The sequence below is a fragment of the Camarhynchus parvulus genome, chromosome 18, assembly GCF_901933205.1.
Source record: "Camarhynchus parvulus chromosome 18, STF_HiC, whole genome shotgun sequence".
NCBI lineage: Eukaryota > Metazoa > Chordata > Aves > Passeriformes > Thraupidae > Camarhynchus > Camarhynchus parvulus.
In genome coordinates, this window is record NC_044588.1 from 6,734,769 (window position 1) to 6,748,927 (window position 14,159).

At 63.7% G+C, this 14,159-nt stretch overlaps 1 protein-coding gene across 1 annotated transcript in view; it reads left to right on the forward strand.

Annotated features, from left to right (window-relative positions):
- Positions 1–1,915: 1,915 nt before the first annotated feature.
- The window catches only part of NTN1 (netrin 1), a 79,130-nt gene continuing 66,886 nt past the window's right edge, over positions 1,916–14,159 (forward strand). The window contains exon 1 of the mRNA XM_030962010.1: positions 1,916–3,193. Within this exon, the coding sequence (XP_030817870.1) occupies positions 2,170–3,193 (1,024 nt within the window). The 5' untranslated portion in view covers positions 1,916–2,169. The remainder of the gene's footprint in view (positions 3,194–14,159) is intronic.

Genomic DNA, 14,159 nt, shown 5'->3' on the forward strand with positions numbered 1-14,159 from the left:
GCCGGAGATGTCCCGGGTCCCTGTCCCGGCCTGGCCCCCACGGCCCCGGACAGCTCAGTCCCCCTCCCTCCTTGAGGCGTCTTCCCAGAGCTGGACGGGAGCACACCCCCCATCCCAATTCTGCAAACAGGGCCGCGATTCAGGAATGGGGTTAAAGCGTTCTCCGGGGCTGGGGGATCCCGGGACTGTTCGTGAGTGTCCCGGGTGTGCCGGACTGCGGCCGAGTCCCTGGGTGGCTCGCGGGGGATGAGAGGGACCGGACCTCCCCCAGCCCCGGCCCGGCCGCATCCCCATCCCCATCCCCATCCCCATCCCCATCCCCATCCCCATCCCCATCCCCATCCCCATCCCCATCCCCATCCCCATCCCCATCCCCATCCCCATCCCCATCCCCATCCCCATCCCCATCCCCGCACTCCCCTCCTCTTCCCCCGGCGGTGGAGGTGCCGGGAGCGAGACGGAGGGGCCGTTTCCCGGGGAAGAGTTAACAAATCCCGGGGGCGGCGGGGCTGGGGGGGCGGCTGGGGGGGTCCGGGGGGAGCGATGGGGGCAGGGAGGCTGCGGAGCCCCGCTGCCCTGCAGGGAAGGCGGTTGCATTGCCAAAGACGCCCCGCTGGGCTAGCAGGCCCGGGAGCAGATTAATCAGGCACTAATTCAATTTACAACAACCACTTTTATTCAGCTCGGTGGCAAGGAATTCAAAGCGGGGAGAGGGGCGGGCGGAGAGGAGGGGGCGGAGGCCGGCCCGGGGCTCGCCGCTGCCCGGGCAGCTCCCGTCCCCTCGGGCCGCCCCGCCGCTGCTCTCCGGGGAGGGGAGCGCGCCGCCGTGCCAGGGCCCGGCCGCTTGAGTGACACGGCGTGGGCAGCGCTCCGAGAGAGGGCACCTCCGTTGGAAAAATAAAAGTGCCCTTTTAATCAAAGAGGGAGGGAAGGGGGGCGAGCACGGCGGTCGGGAGCCGAGGCAGGGAAACTCCTCTCCCTCCCGGGACGCTCTCCGGGCTGTCGGTACCGTCCCCCGGGCTGTGCCCCCGGCCGGCATCGCAGTGGAGCCCCAGCGGGTCCGGGGGCAGCGGCCGTCGGGGGCGGCCCCTCGGCACCGGGGGTCCGCGGGTGGGTGGGAAGGGGAGAGCGGGGCTGGGCCACGGCCCGGTGCGGGACAAGTGCAGCCCTTTAACCCCTTCCTCGCCTTTACGGGAGAGCCGACAAACTGCAGAGCGAGGTGGGGGGCGGCAAGAGGCGCCGCGCAGCCCCTCGTGCCCGGTCTGTCCCGGGGCTGTGACAGAGAGACTGCCCCTTTTCCCCGAGACCAGCCCCTAAAACCACCTGCCGGGGGTCGCCAGGCCCAGCAGTTCCCGTGCTCTGCTTCCCCCCGTTAAACTTCCCGGCAGCGGCTTTCCTGTCCCAGGGCTGCGGGAGCCCACTGGGGCCGGTGTCCCTTCCGATCCAGCTCAGGGACCAGTCCCCGTCTGGCCCGGTGGGCAGGGGAGGCCAGCAGGGACCGGGTGGGACACGTCCCCGTCCCGATCCCCCCGGCGTCCCCACAGGTGGGCGTGGGGCTCCTCCGGGCCGCTTCCCCCCTTCCCGCCCCACGCCCCCGGAGCATCCCCAGCTGCAGGCGCGGGCGGCCCCGGCTGCCCCGGCCCCGTCGGGTGCACAGCGGGGCGGGGGGAGCGCAAGGACCCTCGCCCGGCTCCTCGGGGCGGCTCGGGAGCCCCGCGGCGGAGCTGGCGCCCATCACCGCGGTGTCGAGGCGGGCTCCGTCCCACTCCCATCCCCCCCAGCGCCCTCCCCGAGGCCTGTGCGCGTCTCTGGCTGAGCCGCCAGTGGATGTCGTTGTTCTGTTCCTTGAGCGCGATGTCACTCCTTTAGCATGACCTCAAACGCGGCGGGGGCTGGGACCGCCAGTCATTCTCCGTGCGAGGGCCGGGGCGGGAGGCAGGCGGGACCCAGCCCCGCCGCCAGCCCCACTTTTGTGGTGCCGCCGCCGTCGCGGTCTCCCCTTTCTCCGCGGGGCTGGCCGCGGGGCGGGCGATGCTCCGGGCTCCCTGAGCCGCCGCACCGCGTCCCCGGCCGAGGTGCCCCGCGGAGCGGCGCGGTCGAGCGGCGGCTCCCCGGCGCGCCCCGTGTCCCCCGGCCCGCCGTCCCCAGGCCGCGCGGAGGTCGCGCAGGATGCCGCGGAGGGGAGCGGAGGCGCCGCTGGCCCTGCTGCTGGCGGCGGCGTGGCTGGCGCAGCCCCTGCGCGGCGGCTACCACGGCGTGAGCATGTTCGCCGTGCAGAGCGCCCAGCCCGACCCCTGCTACGACGAGCACGGGCTGCCCCGCCGCTGCATCCCCGACTTCGTCAACTCGGCCTTCGGGAAGGAGGTGAAGGTGTCCAGCACCTGCGGGAAGCCGCCGTCGCGGTACTGCGTGGTGACGGAGAAGGGCGAGGAGCAGGTCCGCACCTGCCACCTCTGCAACGCCTCCGACCCCAAGCGCGCCCACCCGCCCTCCTTCCTCACCGACCTCAACAACCCGCACAACCTGACCTGCTGGCAGTCCGACAGCTACGTCCAGTATCCCCACAACGTCACCCTCACCCTGTCCCTCGGCAAGAAATTCGAGGTGACCTACGTCAGCCTGCAGTTCTGCTCGCCGCGCCCCGAGTCCATGGCCATCCACAAGTCCATGGACTACGGCAAGACCTGGGTGCCTTTCCAGTTCTACTCCACGCAGTGCCGCAAGATGTACAACAAGCCGAGCCGCGCCGCCATCACGAAGCAGAACGAGCAGGAGGCGGTGTGCACCGACTCGCACACCGACGTGCGGCCCCTCTCCGGCGGCCTCATCGCCTTCAGCACCCTGGACGGCCGCCCCACCGCCCACGACTTCGACAACTCGCCCGTGCTGCAGGACTGGGTGACGGCCACCGACATCAGGGTGACCTTCAGCCGCCTGCACACCTTCGGCGACGAGAGCGAGGACGACTCCGAGCTGGCCCGCGACTCCTACTTCTACGCCGTGTCCGACCTGCAGGTCGGCGGGCGCTGCAAGTGCAACGGGCACGCGTCGCGCTGCGTCCGGGACCGCGACGACAGCTTGGTGTGCGACTGCAAGCACAACACGGCCGGCCCCGAGTGCGACCGCTGCAAGCCCTTCCACTACGACCGGCCCTGGCAGCGAGCGACGGCCCGGGAGGCCAACGAGTGCGTGGGTGAGTGCCGGCCGCGGGCGCGGACACGGCGGGAGGAGGACGGGGACGGGGCGCGGAGGTCCCCGGAGGGGAAGCAGAGGGAGGGCAGAGGGAAGCAGCCGCGGGGGACGGCAGAGAAAGGCACGGGGACATCCAGGGACACGCCGAGCAGCGCGGGGACAAGCAGGGACGCGGAGAACGGGGGAGGAGCAGGACACTGAGGTACCGGAGAGCAGAGGGATGAGGACGGGACACCGAGGGCCCTCGGAGCGCGGAGCGGGGATGTGAAGGCACTCGGGAGCGCAGGGGAGGGGACGCTGAGGCGCCCAGCAGCTCAAGGCAGGGGACACTGAAGTACTCGGGAGCCTGCCGGTGACAGCACCGAGGGACCTCCAGGTGCAAAACGGCGGGCACGGGGAGCCTGGGAGCACCGGGCAGGGCACAGGAATTTGGGGCAGGGGATACCGAGAGCCGCGGGGCCGTGGGACGGGGACGCCGGAGGCAGCCGGCGGCACAGGACGGGGTCAGCGGGGGACTCCGATGAGCAGAGCTAGGGGAAGCTCAGAAATGCGAGGAAAGAAAAACCAAGGAGCTCAGGAGAGGGGCGTTCAGGATTCCGGGAAAACGCCGCTCGTGTCCGGAGGAGCGGGAAGGGGCCCTGGCTGGCCGGGCAGGGGCTCCCGTCCCGCTCAGGTCCGCCAGGGGGGCCCGCAGTGCACGGCCCGGCTCCGGTCCGGGGATCCCGGAGCTCGCAGCAGCCCCGCTCTCCTCCCCGGGACACGGGCTCGGAGACCCAAGCCCGGGACGCTCCGTGTCCGGCCGGGATCGGGACGGGCTCTGGCCCTTTCCGGAGAGGGAAGGCGGCCGGGAGCAGAGCAGGAAAGCCGGGCAAAGCCTGCAGCTCCGGTCCCGGCATCCTCGGGAGGAGCGGGTGGCCCTGGGAGGCGGCGGAGGAGACTTGAAGGAGCCCCAGGGCCAAATGAGAACCGGGCGGCAGCCGGTTCGTTCCATCTGGAGCGAGAAACCCGCGCAGCGCTGGCTGTTCCGGGCGGAGACGGAGTGTCCCTCGCCTCTGCCGAGGTGGACAAGGGTTAAGGGCTTGGGCAGTTCTTCCCCGAGAGTCCCCGCACATCCCGCCGAACGTTCCCTCCGATCTTCCACCCCCGCTTCCTCAGCGGGATCCCCGCGCGCTGCCGCTCCTCTCCTTGCGGTTTCGGGGGCAGCTGCTCAGCCGTGTGCCCGTGGGGACCCGGCCACGGGTCGGGATGGCCCGGCCTGGGCTCCGCTGCCCGCGCCGGGACCCCCCGGGCCCGCGGAGCGCAGCCCCGGCCCCGCCGCCGCCGCCGCCTTGTTTACAAGGAAAACACGGCCCCGTCTTCCAAAATATTTGCAGCTCCGACTATAGGAAAAAACCCTCGCCGAGCGGCCGGGGTTGGCCGCCTTTTTTTTTTTTTTTTTTTTTTCCTTTTATTTTGTTTTCTTTCCCTTCTTTTCATTTTTTATTTTTTTCCCCAAATCACAATCAGATGTGTGCCTTGCAGAGAGCGCAATTTCTTCGCCGGCGTCTTCAGCAGGAAGGCACGGCCATGCCGGGGTATCTGGCGGGGAGGGGGGCCCGGTGGCACCGGGGCACACGCGGTGGCGGCTCCGGGGTCCCGGCAGCCTCGGGGCGATGCTCGGATCCCGTCGGGACGGGGGAAGCGGCCGGGAGATGCCGCGTCCCGATGCCTGAGGCTGCCGGGGTCAGCTCCGGGTTCGCTTTTCCGCCGTCCCGCGGGTCCCGCTGCTCGGGGACGGAGCTCCGCGTCTCGCTTCCATCCCAGCGCTGTCTCCTGCCCAGCAGCGAGGCCGGGGGGCAGGAGGGGTCCGGCTCTCCCAGCCTCAGCCCCGCTCCCTGCCTGCAGAGACACCGCTATCGGCGGTGCCGTAAAGTTCAGTGCGGTCTCGAGGTGATATCGGACCCCCGGGCTCCCCTGCAGGATCCTCAAACTCTCCTGAAAACGCTTCTATTCCGTTATTGTGCTGGCGCCGTGCTCCTACCATCCTTCTCCCTTCCAATGTATTTCCAATAAAAGGGAAGCAAGTTCCCAGTTTCCAGTAAAATATGTCACTTTTATGCCAGGCTTTGCATTTCAGACCATGTGTGCTCCTAGCCGCGTCAGACTTCTGCAAACGAAAATCGCTCTGTTTTTTCCTTTTCCACCGGCTTTGCTGGGAAGTGAATGTTTTGCAAGGATGAAGCTACCGTAAAACAATTTTCCGCAGCCCAGTCCCGCCGCTCCTTCCCTGGGGCCGCACCTACCAGTCTGTAAAAGCAGCCACGGCCGAAACCCCGCGCTGCCCTGCCAAGCCCGCACCGCCTGGAATAATCCCCCCAGATAAAGATCACAATAACCCCATTCAACTCCCACCCACTCGCTCATGACCGTCGGCCCACCCTGGTTTCTCTCCCAAATCCCAGAGAAAGTCAGGCCCCGGGGCAGGGAGCCGCGCTCGCGGGGCAGGGCCGGGGCAGGGCGGGAGCTGCTGCCGGAGCCGCCGCTCGCCCGAGGCTCCTCAAGGCTGCTCAGGGCACCAGAGCGGCCGTGCTGAGGGAAAGGGGCATCAGCCAAATCAGCTGAGTTTGCATCGAGCAGCGCTGGGAGAACTGGTTGCGTTTTTTCTTTTTCTTTTTTTTTTTTTTCTGAATTTATTTTTTTCCTTTCTGGAAAATCGTTGGGAGTTTTATTTTTCTTTTTCTTTTCATCCAAAGAGAAAAATGATAGAATGTGTCTGCTTTGCTTAAAAATTTGGGTGTTTTCTTCGGTAAGCCCATTCCCCCTGCCAAAACTGAATCTTTGTTCCTATTCATGCTTATTTGGGGCTGAGAAAGAAATGCTCTGGAGTTTCTGACAGAAAGTCAAAATTTCCCATGGGAACGCTTTTCGCCAGCCAGATCGAATTTTTCTCTAGAGCTCCTTGCGAGACCCCAGCACTGCACGTGGAGAGGACAGGGCTTGTCCCAGGGGGATGTTCTCCAGGGATCTGCTCCTGCAGAGCTTTCACAGCTCAGGTTCCCATCAGCTTTACCTGGCAAGTAACTGCTCCACGTAGAGCTTGGCCTTGGCCGGCTTTGGCCGGGCGCCTGCGAGCCGGAGGGCTCCAGGGAGGACTGGGCTTGGAGAAGAGCTCGGAGGTCTGTTCTCCATCCTGCCTCTCTCCAGCGCCGCTGGGCTGGCTCTTTGCTCAGCCCTGGTCCAGCCCAAGCCCCCTTCTCCAGCCCAGCCTGCTCTGCTGCAGCTTCCAGCTCCCCCAGGAGAGGAATTGCAGCTGGGAAAGGTCTGGAGTGAAACGCTGTCAGAGCTCAGCTGCCGGTGAGCTCGTGTGGACACAGGAAAGCGCAGGCAGGGTCTTTGATCAGATTTAACATCACTAAAATGCAACGTGCACCGTTCCAGAAATAAACACCACTAAAACACAACGTGCACGATTTCTCCAGAACCACGGCGTGGTTCGGAGTGCTGGGAATGAGCCGGAGCAGCACCCTCCCTTCACTTTGCACCTTTGCCTCTGCCTGGATAAGGCACTACTGGCCGAGCCCAGGCTGCATCCCGCTGACAGGCACTTGGAGAGCTCCACACTCCATCCCAGCGCCGGCTCTGGAGCCCCAGCGCCTTTCCCCACGGAGCCAGGGGATGCTCCCGGCGCCTGCAGGTGTTCCTGACGTCAGCCTGGCTGCAGGTGCCGGGTTTGGCCCTCGAGAGCGTTTAACGGAGCGGGAGCGAGGGCAGGGGGAGAAAGGAAACACATTGTGCTCCCAGATAGGGGATTTGGCACGGGCAGCGCGGGGAGCCTGGCGCTGCACAGGCCCTGCCGCGCTGCCCGAGGGTTCCCAGGCTGGGATGTGTCTCATGTCACAGCGATTTCCCAGCAAGTTCTTATTCAGCGGAAAGGAAACTTCACCTCAGACAAGGAGCTGACCAGGAACTCTGAGAGGAGCGCCCACCAAACACTCCCAGTGAAAAACCTCCAGCCAAACCTGGGCCTTTGGCACCTCCGCGCTGGTCCGGGGAGGCATTTGCAGGGCAGTGCTTGCTGAAATAGCAAACGGGGCCCCTCCACCCTCACCACAGCCAGGGAAATCAGATCCTGCCGCACAGCCCTGCTCCCTCACAGGGACGGGAGGGGTTTCATGCAGGGAGTTCCTGGTGTCCCGCATTAAATTCAGGTTGTCCCTTTGCTTTACCCTGCATTAATCACCTCCACCTCCAAAGCTCTCCCAGTTCCCATCCTGGCTGTGACCATTTTCCCGGGCTGGCACAGCGGGGTACTGGGGAGCCTCATGAGAGGATTCCTTCCCATTCTCCTTGGCCTCCAAGTGGAAGAAGGGCTCAAGCTGGTGGTGACTTTGGCTCTGTCCCTGCAGGGATTCCTTGTGAGCCAGTGCCTGTCTGCAGGGGTCCAGGCACCCCGAGTGGGCAGCGCAGGGAGCCAGGGCCAGGCCTGGGCCACCAGGGGCTCCCAGGGGCCAGGAAGGGCTCACATCCAGCCAGGAAGGGCTGGGCTGGTGGGAGATGTCCTTTCTGCCTGCTCCTCTCCCTGGTGGTTCAGGGCTTTGCCAATGATTTATCCTGAGGGGGACAGAGGGACAGAGGGACAAAGATTGGCTGCAGTGCTGGGAAAGGGAGTGTGGGTGGGACTGGCAGAGCTGGCAGGGACCTGGTGACACAGGGGCACATCCACTGCTCCCTCAGTTCCCTGGTGGGATGGGTCGGGCCGAGGAACAAATGGCTTTGCAGACCCCTCTGTGAGGAGAAAAGCAGCCTGAGTGTCCCTGTGTCTGCCCTGCTTATGGCCACGGCTGCTCCAAGGGATGGGGACGGTTGCAAACATCCATCCCTTCTCTTGGAGAGACAGCCACACTCCCAGCCTGGGCAGAGGGGCTCTGAGCAGGACCCCCAGGCTGCCCCTGCAGGATCCCAGGGTCCCACAGAGGATGCCAGGGTCCCACAGAGGGTCCCAGGGTGCCACAGAGGGTCCCCATTTCCCACAGAGGATCCCAGGGTCCCACAGAGGATCCCAGGGTCCCACAGAGGATCCCCAGGTCCCACAGAGGATCCCAGGGTCCCACAGGTGTTCCCCCACAGTGTAACCTCCTTTGTCCACCGAGGCAGGCTCTGGTGCGTGGATCTGGCAGCACAACTCAGCTCTGCCTGTGGCTGGATCCAGCCGGGGCTCTCAGGTGCCTTTTGGAGCTGCTCTGTGCTGGCGCTGTCCGTTACCTGCTGATGATAACAGGAATGCTTATCATGTCTGATATCCAGCTTTGTCTTGGGCCTCAATGCCCCCATGTCTAGGGAGCAAAGGGAAGCTCTGTGAAACCCTTTGGATTTGGGTTCAGCAGGACACGAAGCATTCCAGCAGCATCCTTGTACTCAGGAAACTGCAGCTGGGGCAGCTCCACCAGCCCCTGGAGCAGACCCTGTGGGGGCTGCACTCCTCGTGGCCCCAGGTGCCATCCATGGAGCCACAGGCCCTTCCCAGCCCCTCCTGGTGCACTCCCATGGATTGTGCTGCAGGGGAAGCACAGAGCAGGGGTGGCTGTATTGCTGAGCTGATGGGTGCTGTAGCCATAGAAATTCGGGCCCAGGAGCTGCTGAGGCTCCCATTGTAGCCTCCCAAGGGAGCCTCGCATGGGCAGAGCTTTCTCACAGGCTTTTATTCTCAGGAAGCTTAAAGTTAAACTGATTTCCAACAGAAAGGTTTTTACACCAACAAACAAACAAACAAAAAAGCGCAGTTAAGGCTAAAACAAAACCAGGCTTGGCACTCCGGGTTGGACACTTGCCTTCCCTTGAGCTTGTCCACGGCTAATCTCTGCCCTCCTCTTTCTGGGCCAAATCTTGTCATCCTTATTCAGCCTCCGCTGTCCTCGCCTCGCAAACCCCCTGTGCCTGCCCGGGGGGATGTGCTGCTCTCCAGGGATGAAGCAAAAAGCACCCGAGGCTCTGGAATCCCCACAGCCTGTAAAAGCACTCCCAGGCTTCTGGGATTTCTGTCTGGGAGCAGCTGGGAACACGAATTTGTCTCTATATTCTTTATTTATCTCCCCTTCCTGCTCAGGGATGGGAGATGGATTTTTGTGGCCACGGAGGGTTGATGCTTTTTTGGCCCTAGGTCTCTCCTGCCTCCCTTTTGTGACACCCAGCTTTTTGGTGGTGGTTTTGGAGGCTCTTGTGCTTTTTATGGGACTGCAGGATTTCATTCCAGGGAGTTCCTGGTGTCTCTTATTAAATTTAGGTGATTCCCTTTCTCTACCCTGATTGATCACCCACCTCAAGCGCCTTCACAGTTCCCATCCTGTCTGTGACTCTTCCGTGGTAGGGCTGTGCAAGCAGAGTTTTATTAAGGGCTTCCTGGAGGATTTCAGGGCGCTGTGGTGAGTTTTTCCCGCACCAGTTTTGTCCTGGGGGACATCCAGGGCAGAGGAGATCATGGGTGAGGACGGCTGGAGCAGTCTGGCGCCTGCCTGGCATCGCAGGGGCTGCGGAGCTTTGGGCCACTTGTTGCTGTCAAACAGCAAAAAACCCCACAGCAGCCCCGGGACCCATCAGATCCAACACCCACCTTTCCTGGAGAGCTCTGGCACAGCTGCCTGGAGCACAGGGCCCCAGGGCAGGGCTGAGCCCCAGCGCAGAGGGTTCACAGGCTCCCCCTCGGCAGGATGATTTATCTGCAGCGCGTTCATGGTGACACCGAACAGATCCCCCCGGTTTTGAGAAGAGAAGGGAGGGATTCGCTGCAGGATCAGCCCGTGCAGAGGGCTCAGAGCCGGGGCTGGGCGGTGGCACTGCCACATCTGCTCCGTCCCCAGGGCGCCTCCGGGGCCGCGGCTGCCGCTTGGCCTCTGCCGCTGCGAGCAGCAGGGAACGTTTGCTTTGCATGGGCCGAGCTCCCGTCCGAGCATCCCTGCCAGATCCCCGCTGCTCCCGCGCGGAAGCGGGCACGGCTCGGGCTGGCACGGCTCGGGCTGGCACGACTCGGGCTGGCTCTGCTGCCCGGCGGGACAGGGACAGGCGCCGTGTCTGAGCAGGGATCAGGGACAGGGACAGGGACACGGACACGGATGGGACAGGGATAGGGACACGGACGGGGACACGGACAGGGAGGGGACAGGGACAGCCACACGGACACGGACACGGACACGGACACGGACACGGACACGGACACGGACACGGACACGGACACGGATACGGATAGAGAGGGACAGGGACAGGGACATGGAGGGGACAGGGACAGGGCCAGGCCGTATTCGCAGCCGGAGCAATCGCAGCTCTGCCCGCCGCAGACTCATCCCCGCTGACCACGCTCCAAAGAGCCCGGAGAGCTGGGACGGGGCTGCCTGGAGTGACAGGCAGGCTTTTAAACAGATACCTGTGTAATGGATTGCGTTTATAAGGGGATTAGGATGCCCTAGGGACTGATAAGGAGACGGGGAGGCTTTTCCTGCTCTCAGCCAGGGCAGCACGGAGCTCTGGGAGGGAACGGAACGGGAACTCCGCTCCCGATCCACCCCAGGCAGCAGCAGAGGGACCGGTGGCACGGAGGGGCTCAACCCCACCGAGTGAGAGTTTGATTTAGGATCAGCAGAAACCGGGGAATCAGTGCTGGGGAGGGGGAAATCCTGTAATCTTTTGGGAGATACCAAATAAACACTGACCCAGGAGAGCACGGGGATGGAGGAGACACAGCTCTGCTGGGAGGTGAGTTTATGGGAGTGTTTTGTGCACCGCTGGTTTCAGTGCGGACTGGAGTTTACAAACTGATGGGGGGATTGGGCACAGAGATTATTTTGTTCTGGGGCTCAGCTGGCACTGGGGGCACTGACAGCACAAACGGGGCACAGAACTGCTGCCCACAACTGGCACCTCCTGCATCGCTGGGATGGCAGAGAGAGAGAAAGGAACAGGCAGGGAAAGAGCCTGGGTTCATGTCCCACGCACAGCTCTGAGACCGTGGAAGAAATCTCCCTGGGCAGACGTTTCCACAGGCAGAAATTTTCCTTTCCAATTTTTCAAAGTGTCTTGTGGGTGACGGGAGGGCTTAAAATCGTGTCTGCATCTCCCACCTGGACAGAGGGTAGGAGAGCAGAGAAGGAGCAAACCTTTGTTTCACTCTCTCCTGGAAGTACAGGGGTTTTCTAAAGTGTTCCACAGAGGGCTGGAAGGGGCCTCTGGCTTTGCCCAAGGCCTGTTGTCACCCAGGCTGTGCTTGCTGGTGGAGAGGAGTCCCTTTGGGCTGAGGCGGGACCTGGGGGGCCTGCACTGGCAGTGTCAGCCCCCAGGCCGAGTCCTGTTCCCCTGGGGATGGAGGGGCTGCTAAAGGATGAGCCCGGCAGTCCTTGGCCCTCTTCTGCCAAAAATAAGCAGCAAAAAGCCTTGTGTGGGCAGGTGAGTGGAAATTCCAGCACAGGCAGGGGGGAGCAGCCTTGGGAACCTCTGCTTGAGCATCAAAGCTGCTGCATCTCCCATCTGGGGAGAGAATGGAGAGCCCAGGCCTAGACCCAGTACCCCAAATTTCCCCTGGGAAAGGGCAAAAATGCCACGAAGGGCAGGAGCAGGCAGTGCTTGACACAGGCTGGGAGCAGCCCGGCTCTGTGGGGTTGTTTTACAGCAGATTTATCCTTTTTGACGTGCTGGGGTGGGAAACTCTCTGTGCCAGCGAGAAATAGGCCCGGATTTGTTGGCGGTGCCTCATGGAGAAGGGACAGCACCCCCAGTTTGTCATGGCACGGGGAAGGGAGGGAGGGGAGGGTCCTCCCCGTGTCCCAGGCGGGAATTGGAGGCGGAGCACGGCAGGAGTGCTGCTGGCTCAGCCGGCCCCGGCTCCGGGCTCGCTGCCACGTCCGTGCGGGGTCCGTGCGCTGCCGGCCCCGCCAGGAGCAGCCCAGCTGCTGCCCCGACCCCAAACTCGCAGCCGGTGTGCTCCGAGCTCGGGCCGGCGTACAGAGATGGATGAGGTGTCCACGTCACCCTCCCTGCGGTATTTGGGGGCCATCCATCACCCCGATCCCTGCCAGGCTGCGCTGGGTGGGTCACTGCGATCCGTGCTTAGCTTTGACCAAGGCAGCAATCTTCATTGGAATTATCATTAATTATCCGACGGGAACAATTAACGCCCCTTAATGGCAGCTCTGAGGGTATTTAGGGTGCAGGCTCGGGCAGTCGGAGCAGAGCGGGCGAGGAGAGAATGGACCGCACATCTGATTGGAAAAGGGAGTTTAACACTCACTGGGGACTGTCCCAGCAATTGCTTTGCTCTCACAGCCCCAAAACCACTTTCCTTCAGGGTCTAGAGTGTCATCTCCGCCTGGTCAGGAGATGCTCTGGGGAGAGCTGAGCCCTGCGTGCAGGGAGGGGAGGGAGGGGCAGTGCAGGTGAGACCTAAACCCCCTGGCCGCAGCCTCCTGTTCATGAAAACCTTCCCCGGAGGGCCGGCCCTGGCTCCTCCTGCCCGCTGGCTGCCCCACGTAGCGATGGCCGAGCAGAAGGAGCCTGTTCCAGCAGAAGCGAGCCCGGGGAGCGCGGCAGAGGCACCAGGACACTGGAAATGGAGCGGGGACAGGGAAGGTAAAGGACGGGAAGGGCCGCGGACAGGAGGAAAATGTCTGGGTTTAAAAATCAGGGTTTGTGGTGCACGAGAGCCCCGAAGAGCGTCCTCGGGGTGGGTAAAGCCGCTCCCTCCTGGCGCTGCCTGTTGTTTCCCAGCCCCATCTGATAAGCGGCGCAGGACCAGCCCCGCGTTCTGCCTTCCTCCGCCGGCGCGGCCCGTCCGAGCCGCGGCTGTTCACTGCCTCATCCTCCCCTTGTGCAAGAGGGAGTCAGCTCTGGTTAATGTTGGAGATCGGAACGTGATTACCGAAAGCCTCATGAAATTAAATCCCTTCCCTTCAAAGCGTCCGGGGAGGGAGGGAGGGAAGGAGGGAGGGAGGGAGGGAGGGGAGCATCCCTCCGGCAGCGGCGGTGGCCGGGCGGATATTGAGAGCAGCCCGGTGGCCACAATCGGGCTCTGACAGAGGCACGGCGAACACAAACAGCAGCTTGTGTTTGCACACAAAGGCTCCGTGCCCGCCATCCCCGGCCCCGGGCTCTGCACCCTCGGCTCTTGGGCAGAAAGTGCTGGGAGGGTCGGAGGGAGGGAAAGGCGGCTGAATATTCAGGGATGAATTGAAGTGTGCAAAGAGCCTTTGGGAAGCTCGCGGTGCAGCGCCTTGGATCAGCTGCCCGCCGGGGCTGGAACGCAACCGCTGCGCTTGAAAGGGCGACTTTCACGCTGAAGCAAAACGGGACAAAGGAAGATAAATGAAACGGGCTCCCGGCAGGGTTTGGTTTGTTTGTTTTTGTAACTCGGCTAATATTCCCGCATTGTTCAGCCCAGCGGCCCAGTGTCTGTCCTTCACACGCTGCTCGTAAATCGGGGCTGGGCGGGCGGCGCAGGCAGCGGGCGGTGCAGGAGGGACCAGCGGGACAGGGACAGGACCAGCGGGACAAGGATGGGACCAGCGGGACAGGGACGGGACCAGCGGGACAGGGACGGGACCAGCGGGACAAGGATGGGACCAGCGGGACAAGGACGGGACCAGTGGGACAGGGACCAGTGGGACAGGGACAGGGACAGGGACAGGGACAGGGACAGGGACAGGGACAGGGACAGGGACAGGATGCGCGGGACAGGGACGGGACGAGCGGCTGTGGCCCCGGCCCTGGTGACCGGGGATTGTCCCCTGCGGCTCTTGCGGTGCCGGGAGTTGGGACCCCGCGGTGCACGGCGCTGAGCTGGGCAGGGCTGAGCCCGAGCGGAGCTGCTCAGCCCTGTGCACCCCCAGCTGTTCCTGCCATCAGCCAGGGCCGGGTTTGGGCACAGTTAAACACCCAGGAAAGTTGTGTCAGGGGGGTCTGTGCACCAGCAGAGCTCTGCTCCCTGTTCATTCCTCAGCTGAGCGGGGCAT